Source organism: Artemia sp. Qi Xiang Cuo, chromosome 6 (assembly GCF_049724085.1).
Source record: "Artemia sp. Qi Xiang Cuo chromosome 6, ASM4972408v1, whole genome shotgun sequence".
Taxonomy (NCBI): Eukaryota; Metazoa; Arthropoda; class Branchiopoda; order Anostraca; family Artemiidae; genus Artemia; species Artemia sp. Qi Xiang Cuo.
The window spans coordinates 7917964-7936045 of NC_142799.1; the positions used below are offsets into that span (position 1 = coordinate 7917964).

Below are 18082 nucleotides of genomic sequence, written 5' to 3' on the forward strand. Positions count from 1 at the left end.
AAAAAAAGAAGAAAAAAAAAAAAGAAAAAAAAACAGATTTAAAGTAGTGAGTTTAGAGAAATATTCGTTTTCAAAAATATAGAGTAGGTACAAAAAGGTTGGAGGCACTTAAAGGTGAGAAAATTGCTTACTGTAACATTAATAGCTGCCATCCAAAATGGGATGCAATTTAGAAGAATTCAATTTGTAAAAATTTGGAAGTTCTCGACCAAATTCAGCGCATCAGAAACACATTTATAGGTATGATTTCAAGCAAATACATAACACTGAGAAACTTTGACTATAATACCCAAAGATTGTATGTAATAGGATGTGGATATGCCTGCCTCTTAGTGTCATAAAAACAAATTTTAGCCTAGTGGCGTTTTCCCAGTGCTGTCATATAAGAAATTTGGTTATGTACATGTCCTTTTCCCTCAGATTTAAAAATTAAAGTCAGAAAATCTATAAGATAAGCTTCACTAAAGAGTGGTTAACCCCAAAACAGAATTAACTGAATTTTTTTTTTTTTTGCCTTGCATTTGATAGTGCCCAAACTCAATGCACAGCTTGGAGCTAATGCACGGCAACACTGACAATAGACACGTGTCAAGAAGGCAAAATAAATTCCAAGTATTTGCAAACTATTTATTAGTAATAAGAAACACGAACCGACTTATCAACTGGTGATTTCACTTTACTTGCTCCAATTTCTATATTAGCATAGTTAGTTTAGACTTACGCTAATTTAGTATTGTAATTATATTAGAACGGGATTTATTTTCTTGGTGTTTTTTGTTAACACCAAAATCTTATCATATATAATTTATTATCCCGCCCCCCAAAAAAGGGTTGGACATATATATATATTTATATATATATATATATATATATATATATATATATATATATATATATATACATATACATATATATATATATATATATATATATATATATATATATATATTTATATGATACATATATATTTATATATATAAAGCAGGATATTTGGTATAATTAACCTACAATGCAATATTATTAAAGCTGAAATTTCTCTGTATATCATAATGAAACGAAAATATACCAAAACGGGTAAATTTTTTAATAAGACCGTATTTTCCATTGTCTTATTAAAAATATTACCTGCTTTCAATATATTTTCCGTTCAATTATAAATGGAAAGGGAGCGTGATTTTAGAAATGACTCCGTATGTGATAATTAAACAACATTTTTTTTAATTTTTTTTTTTTTGAATTTTTAAAAGTTCATTCTAGTCAACATCTAGTCTACACTGAGTAGGCATAGTTTAGCTTGAGAAAATCTAGGCAGTTGAATTTGGATAGTCGAATTTAAGCCGGTAAGCGTCTTGTGGCCGGATTTCTTCTTCCTATACCCTCCCCTGCATTATAAAATAGCCGAAAGGAGAGATAAGCAGTAGTTTTGGGCTAAACAAAATTGCCAAATCCTTGATGGCGTTAGTGATTTTTTCGGCACTAGGGCCAGTAAACACTCTTATGAGTTTCCGTCTTTGGGAGGAATTTCTTCTTTCTTTACCCACCCCTGCAATTTAAAGTGTCCGAAACGAGAGATATGCAGCGGTTTTGGGTTAAACAAAATCACCAAATATTAGATGGCGATGGTGATTTGTTTTCGACACTAGTGCCAGCAATTACTTTTATAGGTTTCCGTCTTGGGGATGGATTTCTTTTTCGTTTACCTTCCCCTGCATTTTAAAGAAACCAGAATGAGAAGTATGCGGGAGTTTTGGGTTAAACAAAATCAGCAAATGCTAGATGGCGTTGGTGATTTTTCTTTTCGACACTAGCGCCCGTATTTATTCTTATAAATTTCTTACTCTCCTCTATATCGCCTTCTTACTGAATAGACCACTAACTCTTCCGTAACAAGGTATACACTTTTCACCGTTTATCTGTCGAAGGCTCAGTTTGTTTTTGCACAATAGAATAAATCATTTCTAGCTGATTCTTCATATTTACTAACATAGCAGGGTTAGCAAACCCTTCAGGTCCAAAGTTTAGAGGGTTGGAGGGAACATCCCCCACACTTAACGATTTCACTAATCCTTGTAAGGTCGGTTGAACTTGGGTGATTACATGCTGCAGCAGGTCTTTGTCCACTATTGCCAAACGCGTATGTAACTCGAGTAGATTCTCTGAAGCTGTTTGCCAAGACTCAATGACACTGTCACACACATGCTTTGTCACTAAAATAAAATAAACAACGTAAATGACAATTTGTTTCATCTTTGACAATCATTTTCAATTAGTTGCTAGACTAAGCAACTATTCCCAACCAGGCACGTGTATTATATACCCACTACCACTCAAGAAGTGAAGTTAGGTCAATTCTAATAAAATATACCAAAGTATGATAAAAATATAATACTCTAGAAACAATTTGGGCTATATATTTGCACATTAGGGGGGTGGGGGTGAAGTACAGCGGGTCTGCATGCAAAATATGTTAGGTACAATTATTCTGCAAGTAAGAATTGTTTTCTGACTTCACACTGTTCAAATACTTCACCCCCACTCCCTAATTTCCAAATATATAGCCCAAACTATATATTTCCCATCTATTCTGTCACTTCTCTTTATCTTTTCTCACGTTAAGGCGAAAGAAACTAGCTAAAAAGAAACCGGTTTACAGTGCGTCAATACATAAACAACTTGAGCGGTAGTGCGTATATCATACAAGTACCCCCAATCATTTATAATAAATACAATTATTCCATTTATAATAAATAAGAAAACATGGAATAAAGGAAGAGGCGGGTAAAGGTGAGAGTGGAAAAGTTGAAGAAATAGAGATATGCAGCTTGAGTTCCGAATTATACAAGTCCAATTTATTACCAGGAGCTGAAAGACGCTTTTTACGCTTTTTCCTTCTTATATGTCGGTCCAAACAGGGAACAAGAAATCGAAAATTATACATACATTGAATTTCATCAAAATAGCCAGGTACAACAAACAGAATATGGCAAGTGGCAAACGGACTGAAAGTGGCAAGCAGACTGTTTGTGTCAACGACTTTTACCAGAATGGCATATCAAATTACGTGTCATACCAGAAAAAAAATATTTAAAACTAATGTAATGGACCTTTGGCAGACCAGGCCACCGTCTATCGGTGGCCTCTTACCATCTACAGTGGCTTATTACATTCTGTCTTATCAGTATTCTACATACCTAAGCGTCTTTTTGGCTATTTTTCCGGTTCAAAGAGGAGCTCCAAATAATTGTTGTTCCTAGATTGGTTTTCTTGACACCAGTGCCAAACACTATCTATTATTGAAAACGTAGAAATAAAATTTTTAGAAAGTCCGGAATTCTAGTATGTTGATAAAATCTATTTTAGGCCATCCAATATAAATATTGGGTGGCAATAAAAAACTACGTAGAGGTATTTCAAATGCAAAAACTATAAATTTTCAAATTGCTCAAGGGGTGGACAGTTAAATGGATGGCTTTGGGTGGCAATAGAATTATGGGGTGGCATTTCAAATATGAAAAAAATGTAAAATAAAATTCCTCAATGAATGAACATTGAAAGGGTACATATTTCTTGAATTCTAGAAGAATATAAATTATAATGTTAAATTTTTGCCAGAAAAAACGTTTTTACTGCCTTACAGCCGGTACACTGTGGTAAATTAAATACTTCCACTAAGACAAACATTATTTCACTTAAAGTCTAATAAAAATCCAAACTATTAATCAAATAAAATTCCAGAGCCTGCATACCTTGCAAATTTACTATTTTGACGTAAGACATTAAGCATAAATTGACGTAATCAAAGCCTGATTCGACGTTAAACATAAATTGACGAGGTCAAAGCCACATCGGTTTCATAGTTTCAATCAGTATTGAGAGGAAGGGGTATCTAAAGATGGCAAGGGGGCTGGTTTCCCTCAAATCACTCTTCAGAATCCTCCTCAATATACTGAAAGTTTCAACTTAATACCCTTAGCTGTTCCTAGATATTTTTGATATGTTATTTTGACAACCAGCATACCCAAAAGATTTCAGCACCAAATCCAAGCTTGGTTTTGCAAATCTAAGCTTGGGTACCAAAATCTAATCTCAAATTAACCGACGTCTTTGAAGCTTATTATTTGCCATGACTGCTAATGTGGCTTAGCATGAACAAGTTAAATAGAGCTAATTTGAAACATTGTTCCCTTTTTTATATTCAATTTACTCACTTTCTATCTCGTTTACGAAACAAACTATGAAACCTGTCATTTGGTTTTGGGTGCAACGATATAAAGAACAAAACCTCGAGAAGAGTGTAACTCATCAGAAAAAAAAGCACAAAATAAAAAAAAATGTGGTTTTGCACACAACGGTGTTAACAAGTCTCCAGAAGAGTTTAGTTCAAGGGTGGGAAAAGAAGCACAAGATCATAACGAATGTGGTTTTGCGCACAACGGTGAAAAAAAATCCCCAGAAGAGTTTAATTCGATGATGCGAAAAAAAACCCTCAAAAATCGACAAAAAACGTGGTTCTGGGCACACCAATGGAAAAAATAAAAATCACAAAAAAATGTGGTTTTGCACAAAACGGTGTTAACAAGTCTCCAGAAGAGTTTAATTCAAGGGTGGGAAAAGAAGCACAAGATCATAACGAATGTGGTTTTGCGCACAACGGTGTAAAAAAAAATCTCCAGAAGAGTTTAATTCTATGATGCGAAAAAAAACCCTCAAAAATCGACAAAAAACGTGGTTCTGGGCACACCAATGGAAAAAATAGAAATCACAAAAAAATGTGGTTTTGCACAAAACGGTGTTAACAAGTCTCCAGAAGAGTTTAATTCAAGGGTGGGAAAAGAAGCACAAGATCATAACGAATGTGGTTTTGCGCACAACGGTGTAAAAAAAAATCTCCAGAAGAGTTTAATTCTATGATGCGAAAAAAACGCCATCAAAAATCAACAAAAAGCGTGGTTCTGGGCACACCAATGGAAAAAATAAAAATCAAAAAAAAATGTGTTTTTGCACACAACGGTGTTAACAAGTCTCCAGAAGAGTTTAATTCAAGGGTGGTAAAGAAGCACAAGATCATAACGAATGTGGTTTTGCGCAAAACGTTGTAAAAAAAAAAAAAATCTCCAGAAGAGTTTAATTCGATGATGCGAAAAAAAAACCTCAAAAATCGACAAAAAACGTGGTTCTGGGCACACCAATGGAAAAAATAAAAATCACAAAAAAATGTGGTTTTTGGCAAAACGGTGTAAAACACGAATTTTCCAAAAGATTTTAACTCAAAAGTGGAAAAAAACGAACAAAAACCACAGTTTATATAATTATCCAGTATGATCTTTCCCTATCTCACCCATTATAAAAACCTGGACCAAGGTGCGAGTGCTCCAGAGAACGTTTTTGCAGATAGAAACATAGGCGGCATCAGATCTTTTCACGGGTAGACAAGTCGGACTGTGATCTAATCGGAAACAAGAGGAAACCCGCTATTACGAATAATGCAGTTTGTTGGAAAAAATCGGAAACAGACTAACCCGCTAATGCAGAAAGAAGTGGGAGGAGCTTTTTGTTCGTACCGAGAATGAAGACCAGAAATGATCTGTGATAAACTTACTGGATAATTCTATAAACTGTGACAAAAACCAAAGAAGTGTGGTTTTGCGCACAACGGTGTGAACAAATAAAATCTCCAGAAGATTTAAATTCAAATGTAAGAAAAAACCACAAAAATCATAAGGAATGTGGTTTTACGCAATACGGTGCTAAAAAAAAATCTCCAGAAGAATTTAATTCGATGGTGGAAAAAAACCCGCAAAAAATCAAGAAGGAACGTGGTTCTGGGCACACTGGTGCAAAAAATAAAATGTCGAAAAAAGTTTAACTCAAAGGTGAAAAAATACAAAAAATGTGGTTTTTGGAAAAACGGTGTAAAATACGAATTTTCAAGAATATTTTAACTCAAAAGTGGAAAAAAGCGCAAAAAAATCAAAGAAATATGGTTTTAGGCAAAACAGTGTAAAAAAAAAAAAAAAAAAAAAAAAAAAAAAAAAAAAATCCAAGAGAGTTTAATTCGACGGTGGGATCACCATTGAACGATAAAAAAAAGGATCAGAATCACAAGGAATATGGTTTTACCTCACTAAGAAGAAAATAAAACCACTATAACTAGTTTTAGAAACAAGGTGACAACCCTGGCGTTAGGCACATAAAACAGAAAGAGAAAGCAAAACTTTTACCAATAAGTGTCGGCAGTGCTAGGATTTAGAATAATAATATGGTGAAAGTCTTCCCAAAAGCTTCTTGCCCAGCCTGGCACTATGCACTCACTAACCTACAAACAGAAAAAAGGGGGCAAAACCAAAATAGGGGACTTTAATGGTAATATACAGTCAAGATTAAGTCCCCTACCACTTTCTTATCTAAAAACTCAAACAAACCACTTTGCAGAAACTGCAATTCATAAAAATGTAGGGGGGGGGGGGCTGCAAGGGTTTTCTACGATTTTTAATGGAGTTGCAAAAAAAAAAAAAAAAAAAAAACATTGAGCAAATATACCTAAAACAGGGAGTACCGACGACTTCACTGCTTGAAGAAATCGTCGACTAATCTATCCAAATCCAGTTTCTTTACTTCCCCTTTTTCGACGGCCAGGATCCAAAGGGGCACTCTGTCGGGGAGGAGGGATGCTTTGTGAAGAAGGTTTGGTTTACGGCTGTTCCTGATTCTCGTGTTTCTGGTATTCCCCCCCCCCCCCCTCCTCACATTACCCCTCGTCACTGAAACAAAAACAAGCGCATGAAAAAGTCATGTTTTTTGCCCTCTGATGTCTACCCCGTTACGGTTTAGGAAATCTTTTGAGCCCTCACTTGTTTAGTTATATAATACAAGCAGCTAATGGAAAATAATGTACTGTATCTATTTCTTCTTTTTTCTCTCTTAATTCCCTTTAGTGTTACTAGCAATATTTTCAGTTATATTGTTTTACCTGACTGGTGAGTGATGTACGGTACGACAATATTGTATGCAGCTATTGTCTATGTTACTCTCACTCTTTATATTTATATGACGAGGACGCAAAATCAGCCATTTGAGCTTGCGAATAAACATTTTGAATAAATAAATCATTCATTGATTTATTCAAAACTCGATAAATACAGAAAAAAGAAAAAGTTCCCAGAACCTCCAAGAGTTTACCCAACTTCTAACTTTCATAGTAGCACATAAAACAAATATGATTATAGGTACCTTTACCATAAGACACATCAGCTGTGCCATCACTCGGTTTCGGGTTAGCAAATAACGTCTTCTTGGTAGTGGTAGTAGTTTTCTTCGTGAACGTTTCTTGCTTCGTTTTGGTAACAGTGACATTGGCTCCACTGACTGTTGAGCTGGGACCACTCCGTCCAGAAAGGTCACGTTCGCTAACTGCTCTATTACCCATGCTTGTTCGTCCGTGTTTACTTAGATCCAACCGGGTCGACTCGCGTTGGGTCTTACTACAGAAAAAACACAGACTTTAATTGTAATTCTCCCAAAAGAAAGTGGTAGATATCCGTGTACTATAATTTTGTCATTAAATTAACTCTAATTACAGCAATTTAATAATTGTGTTGATTTATTAAAAATTAATTTTTATATTCTTTCTGTAAGTAAAATGGTAACACTCTTGTCTATGGACTCTTCTAGAGAACAGTATAATGATAAAATTCTTTGTTTAAAAGATGCAGAAAACTTATATTGAACTTACGTTGACTACGTTAATTCATGTATTTCTCGTGTTTCCGTATTTTAGACATTTAACGTCATCTATTTCTTTCCAACAAAGATTCGCAAAGGACTGTTTCAAAAATTCTACAGTTTAAAAATTGCTTTTTATGTTATACATTTAGTTAAGCCTTGGAGGAAGTTAAAATTAATTATTTGCAGAATTGTTTGTGAAGTTTTTTCAAATTTGCAGATATCTCAAATACCAGTTCCTGCAAAAGAAATATGACAACGATTTTGAAACGAAATACAAAAAAAAACTGTGGAAAAGCATGAATTAGAGTGGAAGCCATTCAAAAAATCCATTTAATATCAATTTATTTTGGCATATTAAAGAGTACGAATTTTGTTATTAAAGTATTTCCTTTAAAAGAGCCCATTGGCAAGGGTTTTAGAAAAAAAAATCAAATAATAATATTTGAATGAATTAATTGAATTCCATAACGAGTTACAGAAGTAGTTCAAAGTCTCTACATTGGGAAACTTATACGAAGTAAAATTTGATTTCCAAGGCATAGATACCATCCTTGTCTATGGGCTCTTCTAAAGGAAATACTATAATGACGTTGATGTCCAACATTTTTGTATTTGCAACGCTGAATAATCCTGAAACAAAAATTTCTATAGCATTCCCTGGGCGATTTTAGTTGGCCAGTAACGTATACTATACAATATATTTACGGATTTGATGTTCACTTTAAAAGAACTTTAATAGAACAATTTCGATAAGAATACTTGACTTTTGTAGAATAGTACACTTTGTAACGAAAGAATCATTTTATTGTTCCTTTCCTTTTATATTAACAGTTTACTGTTCGTATTAATCGTTTGTAGTTTAGTTACATATAGATTTTGTCTCCATCACTTCCGTTTCCAGGAACATACTTTAACCAAATACAAAACTATGTGTGGAAAAACTCACAAACACAGACAAAAAAAAAAAAAAAAAAAAAAAAAAAAAAAAAAAAAAAAAATCGAGTAAATGTTTTCCCTTAAAAGATAATATTAGGGTCAGAACAGTGCTAAAAACCAAACATTAGAAATGAATAAAGGTTCCCTATTTATAATAGTAAAAATGTATATTCAATATTTCTTTTTAGATAGACTTAAAGGAAAAAGGAAAAAGTATTTATCAAAAACCTTTTTTTTTAGAGTAGATGTTTAAACCTCAGCTTGTAGCCAGATTTAGCCCTTAAATTGAGAAAAATAGCCGTGACACAAGAAAAGGCGAACTAACACTATTAGTTTTAATTAATGAAGCAAATAAATTATTTTGATTCTCCAGTTTTGTTTTTTTCTGGTGAATAAGATATAAAGTCTTGAATTTACCTGGCACTTCTTTCAAAACTCAGTACTTTCGCTCGAACAGAAGTCGATTTTTCGTCATCGCTGGAATCGTAAGCGTTTTGTCGCAAGTCTCCTACAATAAAAACAAAAATAAGTTTAAATTTAATAAGTGAACAAAAATAAATAAAAAAACAAACAAAAACAATCGAAGAGTAGAGTTTCCTCTTCTAATACTAAAAAAATCTTCAAATTTGACACACACACACACCCCCCCTCCCCCAGGCTTTTCTATGTGCCAAAAAGCTGGTAAAACTAGATTTCTACTAAACAGTTACATTTCACTAAAAATGTATCTAAAACCCTAACACCATATAATAAACGTCTAAACGTCACCATATATAAACGTCAAAACGTATTAACGTATGCTCTAAACATATTAAATATACGATAATTTTGAGATGGTGAGAAGGGAAGACATTTCCCTTGGAAGAGGGAAGATAAATTAATTTCTTTTCTGAAGCATATTTTAATGTTTTTTATTTACATTTTTTTTTCTTTTTGTGTGTTTACTAGCCAAGAAAACCGTCAAAACTTAGTTACTAGAAGGCAACGCCACCAATAGCCTGGTTCAATTTGTTTGTGCTTTTCAGAAAACATTTTGTATTTCAGACTGTGTTTTTTTTTTCATAATATCAACAACAACACAGTAACAGCAACAAATATCAGAAGACTAATCAAGGTTTAAAAATAAAGGCATACAAAACTTCTAATTTCATAATAATTTTGTAAAGTTAACTAATACAATTTCTAAGACTATCCCAGCTTTCCATTTATAGTTGAAGTGAAATGAAAATATAACACCGTTATAATATATATATATATATATATATATATATATATATTTTTTTTTTAATGGCACGAATTTCTGCTAAAATAAATAGAATCAATCAATTTTGCTTGTTTGGTTGGCTTTTTTTAAGTATACTTTTACATTTACTTCTTTGGATCTCCCCTATGGCGCAACCAGAGAATTATTCGAAGCACAAAGCACATATTTTAAACCATGAGCTGATAAAAAAGTCTTCCTGTGATCGACTTTTCGGTTCACTTCAGTTTCGAATTAGGGTTGAAAATTTCACTCATCAGGGCAAAAGAAATTGTGCTAAGGTTCCCTGGGCGAGAATTTTTTAAAGTTGTTTTTCAGTAATCCTATTTTTAATGCTTCAACGTAAAACGACAATTTGACTATTATTCAGTACATAAGAAACAGCTCTGTCCGTCCCACAGAATTATAATTCTGAAATTTGCTTCGTTTTTTTTTTACATCAAAGAGAGGAAACTTTCCACGAAAGAGAAGGGGGAAGTTTTCCGGAAGATGAATGATCCACGGGGAGGATTTTGCAAGGGAATTTTTCAAATCTTTTCGAACTTAAGAATTCGATCATTATTAATATGCGGGGAAACTCTCCGCAGTGAAGAGGGAGGGGAATTCTCCGCGGGGGAGAATTTTCCGGGGGAATCTTCTGCAGAGAAGATTTTCCTCGGAGGGAGAGTCTTCCGGAAGAAGGAATTTTCCGGGGGGGATTTTTCTTTTTCCAATTTTTTATTTTAGTTTTTCGGCATCTTTCAACATAGTACATTCGCCTATTTCAGACTATTTAAGTTCTACGTCCGAAACCTGCATTGTAACTCTTTATGAGACTCTGAATTTCTTTTTTCAACTTCATTTCTGAATTTTGCTTGCTTTTTAAAAATTTACTATGCTTTTTTTCTTATATTGAAAAATATGTTGAAAATTGGTTGAAAAAGAAAGATGTCTCCATTTTTAAAGCAATTTTAAATAATTCTCTAAACTTGCTCTAAGATTTATCTAACATTGAAAAAGTCTATGTTAGCCTATATCGTAATTTGGGCTCGATTAGATAAATCTGACACTAATAATTCCAATGACATAATAGCTTGACATTTTGGTGCAAGTTGGAGCTGTAGGCTCGTAGCAAAAAACCCTCATTTCAGAGGGAAAATAAACCTTAAAATAAATAAAAGCGTCCTGTAAATATTATTAAAAATGTACTATTTATGTTCTTTTTTATTGGTTTTAAAACGAATCTTTTACTATTCAAGAAGGTTTCTAGTAAGACTTCAATTTCTCTTTCAATTAGATTGAACCAAAATTTCATAGCAATGTCGCTTGGTTATTTTATTTTATAGTAAAATTTACATTCTTATATATTATGTGCAAAAGCTCTTGTCGACATTAAACAAAAGCTTCGAATAGGCTACGGGAAAATAGTCGCTAGTAGTGGTCGTTACTGACGTCGACCGCCTCTGTTTTTATAGTACCTTCTCTGATAACTCCGCTTGATTTGTCTCTGGTATGTGCCTCTGTTCCAGAAGAAGCAACTAAAATCAATTCGAGTAATGTACTTTTGGTTCCTGAAATACCTACTTTATTTGCCTCGATCTCGATCGACCGTAATCATGCCATTGTTCGTAAACACTGTGCTATAAATATTTCTGTGTCATTCAAAAGACCAAATACTGTTTTAGCTGATAATGCTGTTTTTTCTCTGAGTTGTTTTAACCCGCTAATCCGATTGTTTTGCCGTTAAAAGTTGTGCATTATATTTCTGTATATTGAAGCCTTTTTTATTTCTTTTTCTTATTATTCCACTTGTGTTTCGTTGTTTTGTAGCGGGTTGAACATATATCCTTATTATAAATAAATCTTAGCTTTGTGTCCATCCTCAGTCGACCAAACTCAATAGTTGGTGAGTCAACCTTTGCTCGGAATCATACTCGAATCTATACGATTTTTTTTTATATTTTGTTTCTATTTGGAATGTGGGCTGTGAGTTGAATGCGGTGTCTTATTTTCTTTTTTATGAGGTGTATTTTTTTTTCATTATTATTTATTTTGCATTACTTTTATAATATTATATTTTTCTTCTAAGGATGTCAAATTTCGAGTATAACTCGCTTTGTAGGCACCCTCTTTAAATATTTTTCTTTTCTATTGTTTAATGTATTATAATGTTTTAGTGAGTGAAATTAGTTTGACAATTAAAAAAACTTGGACTTGAAAAACAAAACATTTCATTTTCCTCCTAGGCGTAGCTTTAATCATTTAAACTTTCATTTAAACTTTTAAATTTACTTCTTTCTATCTCCCTATGGCGTAACCAGAGAATTATTCGAACCACAAAGCACACATTTTAAACCATAAGCTGATGAAATCGGAAGCTGATAAGCTTCCTGTGATCGACTTTTCGGCTCACTTCAGTTTCGAATTAAGGTTGAAAATTTCACTCATCAGGGCAAAAGAAATTGTGCTTATTCCCTGGGCGAGAATTTTTTTTAAGTTCTTTTTCAGTATCCCTATTTTTAATGCTTCAACGTAAAACGACAATTTGACTATTATTCAGTACATAAGAAACAGCTCTGTCCGTCCCACTGAATTATAATTCTAAAATTTGCTTCGATTTTTTTTTACATCAAGGAGAGGAAACTTTCCACGAAAGAGAAGGGGGAGTTTTCTGGAAGATGAATGATCCACGGGGAGGATTTTGCAAGGGAATTTTTCAAATCTTTTTGAACTTAAGAATTCGATCATAATTAATATGCGGGGAAATGTTAGGACCATTGGTCCCAGTTTGTCTAGAAAAATGCCCTTCCCAGATTCTTTTCTTTTGGTCCCTTAATTATTTTCTTCTCCCAAGTAATAATTATTAATTTTCCTTTTATTTTGGTGGCGCCATTTTGTGTCCTTCTTTAATTGCGTAGTTGGTTACACAGACCACGAGGCATTAAGTGCGCAGTTAGGGATGATTGACAAGTAATTAGTAAGCCTTTGGATTGGCTGGAAAAATTAACCCACAACCCATCGCAGGCACGCGGCTGGCTGAGCGGACTGGGGGAAAATTGGAAGTATGATTTTTTTTAGTTCCTTTTGTACCGTGACTGAATACAGTAAGATTTTTTATACTATATATTCTTTGACTTTTTAGCCTAGGTCCAAGGAGATAGTTAGAAATATTACCGGTAACCCTTGGCCTTAAAGTGGCCCCTGGGACCATTCGATCACGTTATGGTACCCTAAGGCAGGGTATATTGTAAATCGGGCACTAACATAACCGATAGATACGGAACCATTGGGGTAAGCGCGGGAATCCCACTAACATTTGGGCCGACAAGGGGTTCTTCCCCTCGAGTAAGTGACATAGCAACATTTTTGCGCCATTTTTGCACCAATAAGTGGTGACCCCCGTACCTTACACCCCAATAAGTGGTGGCAGCAAGAAAAGGTCCTATCAGTAAACCTGATAGTAAAAGAATTCTGCGTTTTCGAAGAGACAAGTTGAGTTAGCCTAAAGACTATCAAAATGGTAAGTTTCTTTTTCAGCCCCGTTTTTGTTCCAAATCACTCATACTAATAACTTGGCTTTCGTCTTTTAAAGTGCGTTAAGTTGTCCAAAAATTCTTCAGAAGGCTAAAATACAAAGAAATGAAAATAAGTTGGGGGTTTTAGATTTCCAGTAGAAATATTATTAAAAATGTACTATTTATGTTCTTTTTTATTGGTTTTAAAACGAATCTTTTACTATTCAAGAAGGTTTCTAGTAAGACTTCAATTTCTCTTTCAATTAGATTGAACCAAAATTTCATAGCAATGTCGCTTGGTTATTTTATTTTATAGTAAAATTTACATTCTTATATATTATGTGCAAAAGCTCTTGTCGACATTAAACAAAAGCTTGGAATAGGCTACGGGAAAATAGTCGCTAGTAGTGGTCGTTACACCATCACTATGGTGATTACACTAATAAAATTATATTAATCATCTAGGCTGTGCCTAGTAAATAGACAATAATAAGTAATAAAATTGAAGAATCAATATACCACGCGAATAATTAACTTGTGAGATAAAGGAGGCTGCGGTGCCCAGGTAGAATCGGCAAATTAAAACGCAAAAATTTTCACGAAAAGATAAAAAGAGACATTGGTAAAAAGATTTTCATTTGGACTGAAGACGTTAAGCAAACCTTGAAATAATGGCGGACAAACAGAGAATTCAGACAAGATCTACCGCGGTAAAACAAAAATCGAATTCAGACACACAATTGTATGTGACTCCCGCTGGAAATACCCTAAGAAAAATACCATCAGATAGAACCATATATCGCTCAACAGGTGAAATAACAATTTCTGACACGTGTGAAGGGGAAATCTTCAAAACAAAATCAGTAATAGAGCGATCTCCGGTACAAACCATGAAAGAGGAAAAGAGTTTAAGGCAGATTCAGAAAGACTTATTCCCAAATAGAGAAACCCAGACAAAAGAAACAGTAGCGATAATACATGAAGAAAAATCATTACATGAAAGTACGGGTAAAACAAAACCAACTCACCCTTCAGAAAAGGTTCAAAATGTAGGGGAGTTATGGGTAAGAGAAAATATTATTTTAGAACAAACAAACTCAAAAACTAATTAAGAGGATATAAAGACAGTGAGAATCATAGTAGACCAAGTAGCAGGAGTAGCAGAAGCTCAATTTCCAGCAGGAGCTCGCGAAAAAGTACTAGAATAGATATGACACAACAACTATTAAATTTCATGGAGAAGGAGAGAATAGCCAGAGAACGAAAGGAGGAGGAAGATAAAAAAGAAAGAAAAAAGAGAGGATACATAGAGAACAGAGAGAAGAAAATATTAGAATAGCTAGAGAACGAAAGGAGGAGGAAGATAGAGAAGAAAGAGAAAGGGTAGCCAAAGAAAAAAAGGAGGAGACAGATAGAGAGGATAGAAGAGAACTAATGTCAATAATTGCAGGGAAAAATTCCCAAGAGCCTCAGAAATCGCCTACAATAGAGGTAATGCAGGCAGAAAACCTTCAACCAATGAAAGAAGATGAAGATGTACATTTATACATATACAATTTTGAAAAAACGGCAGAATTAAGCGGATTGCCAAGAGAAAATTGGGTGACAAGAATACAGCCCCCCCTTAACTACAAAGCACAAATTACATATAGAGCATTACCAATGCACTACTCAAAAGATTTTGAAAGACTAAAACAAGCCATTTTTGAAAAGTTTCAACTCTCCCCCAAGCACTTTCAAAGGAGGTTTAGAAGCGAAAGAAAACGAGACAATGAAACTTATAAAGAATTCGAGTACAAATTGTAAGATATGTGTTTAAAACGGCTAGAGTTAGAAGATTATAGAATGTATGAAGACCTGGAAGAGATAAAAGAAAAATTGACGGAAGTAATAGATAAAACAGTAATAGAACAATATTTAGAAAATACCCACAGAGAATTGAAAATATACTTGAAAGAAAAGAATCCAAAAACAAGCGAAGAAATGGCGGAAATGGCAAATAGGTGGACCGAAATAAGAGAGGAAATTGAGGAGACAGTTATATTTCAATATAAGGAGTATAACAAGAATAGGCACTATAACACAGAGCAAGGAGAATTAACTTACTATAACTGTGGTACTACGGGGCACTATGCAAGAAACTGCCCCAGTAAATATGACCAAAAACCACGTATAACGACAGAATGGGCCATGAATCATAAAATGGAAAAAAATTACGCATTTGCAGAGTCGCATAAGATATACTGAAAATTGAACGGGGAATTAGTTGAAATGGCAATTGATTCTTGAAGTGATCAAACTTATGTGTGAACTGACCTAATTAATAGAACGGAGATAGAGCATAAAAATAAGATTAAAACATTATGTTATTATGGAGACAAGCACCCATGCCCGTCTGCTTGGGTTAGAATAGAAATTGCAAAGAACGACGGCACAATCCAAAGAAAAACGATAAAAGTAGGCTTAGTACCTACGCTAGCAGTGGATGTTTTAGCAGGAGGAGACTTCGGAGATATCGGAAATCTCCTATCGTTAAAAGCGACTTCTTTAACAGTGGGAAAATTATAAAATTACACTAAGACGGAAAAATATACGCCTTCGTTGACTACTGGGAGAGGTGGACCGGCCCATAAAACAAATTGGGAGGCTACGCCACCCTGTCGGAAAAACGAAATACTTGATACGCGTGTTCAAAATGTTGATAATCCACAAAAATGGGATGCGGAAGTAAAAAGACCACAAAATATTGAAAATAAGACGCGCGAGAAGGATTTTTCGAGAAAATTTCCAGAAAATGGAAAACTTGAAAACATTTTTAATAAATATGAGACGCTAACAAGTACAGGCCAAAATGAAACACTGACTGTACCAAAGAAAAATGAGACGAAATTTATTGTACACGCTTTTCCTCGTGAGGTTCGAGAAATTTCAGTAGAATATGAAAAACCAAATGTCGGAGTTCAGTTCCCATTTGATGACGAAATATTTGTTTCTGCGGTAAGAATAAAGAAGACTAAAAGAGAGAAAAAAGATATTAAACAGAACTACAATAAAGAAAGGCAGTCAAAGATGGTGGACACTGGAGTCCAAATCAGATTTAACGATGATTTATTATTTTGCGCGAATGACAAAATTGAGAAAAGTAGAGATGAAAAGAGAAGTGCACAAAAGAGACAAAATTTTAAGATTCAGCCTGCAGTGACGCGAAATAAAAAATGTTGGATGGGCTGTGCCTTGATAACATAAATAATAAGGGGGACAAAGAGGTCCAAAATCCACTGGGAAAATTAAAACATTACAATAAGATGAAAAAATTTAGGAGGGAGGAGAAGACCCACGACATATTAAGAGAAACTACAGATAATCATGACATAGAATCAACCAGTCAACAAAGGGTTACGGAAAAATTGAAGGGTACTGAATTTTGGGTTGGATGGAAGAAATTTGGGAAGGAATCTGATATTGGTCTGATCAACTCAAAAGAGGGTTTGTTCCTTTATGAGGAGGAGGAATCCCCTGGGGAAGGTCCCCTACGGGAAGCCGTGAAAGATGGCCCTTTTCCTCAATGCACAACTGGCGGACAAGTTGTGATCCCTTTACTGAAGCCTTGTCTTTCCGGTCTTCAATATTATTTTCATCTCTCATCGCCGAGCATTTTCATTCGATAATTTTAGGGGATGGGACCCAGAAAAAAGTGATTCATGGTTCGCTCAAAATGTTACTTCATTTCTCAGTACCCCTATCGTTGTCACTGGCCTTTGTATTTTCGGCCTTAGATTATTTGAAATTGTGCGAAGGGGTAATTTACAGTTTTATTGAGATGTGGGGTTGTTTCCACACATGGAAATTAAGAGGCTAGTGCAGCCAATTTTTCATGATGGCTGGCAACATTGAATGTGCCAGAAACTGATTCTCTGCTCCTCTCAAATGTAAATTCGTGAGAGCGAGAAATTTTGTGTTTTTGATTGTGCTGCGCATGATCATTTTCTACGAATCTTGGAGACTTTAACTTTCAAAACCTAATGCGGATGCCATACGATAGAGACCATGGTGGTTCTACGGTAGAGACGTGTGGATGACGACGGATCCTGAGCCAAGCGGTCGAACTACAGGCACTGGTGGAAGAAAGAAGAGAAGATATAATTTTGGTGATTTTGAAGTTGGTGTTATTTACTTTATGTCTAATTTCCAGCCAATCCACCGGAGTAGTGGCCATTTATCTTAGGAGGGAGGTGTTAGGACCATTGGTCCCAGTTTGTTTAGATAAATGCCCTTCCCAGATTCTTTTCTTTTGGTCCCTTAATTATTGTCTTCCTCCAAGTAATAATTATTAATTTTCATTTAATTTTGGTGGCGCCAATTTCTGTCCTTCTCTAATTGCGTAGTTGGTTACACAGACCACGAGGCATTAAGTGCGCAGTTGGGGATGATTGACCAGTAATTAGTAAGCCTTTGGATTGGCTGGAAAAATTCACCCACCACCCATCGCAGGCATGCGGCCGGCTGAGCGGACTGGGGAAAAATTAGAAGTGTGATTTTTTAGTTCCTTTTGTACCGTGACTGAATAGAGTAAGATTTTTTATACTATATAATCTTTGACTTTTTAGCCTAGGTAGAGTCCAAGGAGATAGTTAGAAATAATACCGGTAACCCTTGGCCTTAAAAT

The 18082-nt window shown here is 34.6% G+C and overlaps 1 protein-coding gene across 2 annotated transcripts in view; it reads right to left on the reverse strand.

The window, feature by feature from the left end:
• Nucleotides 1-999: 999 nt before the first annotated feature.
• Nucleotides 1000-18082, reverse strand: part of Wdr62 (WD repeat domain 62) — a 250842-nt gene continuing 233759 nt past the window's right edge. For both annotated transcript variants that reach the window (XM_089090029.1, XM_089090028.1), the window contains 3 exons: nt 9079-9169; nt 7231-7481; nt 1000-2207 (listed from right to left, as the gene is read on the reverse strand). In XM_089090029.1, coding sequence (XP_088946155.1) covers nt 1903-2207; nt 7231-7481; nt 9079-9169 — 647 coding nt within the window. In that variant the 3' untranslated portion in view covers nt 1000-1902. The remainder of the gene's footprint in view (nt 2208-7230; nt 7482-9078; nt 9170-18082) is intronic.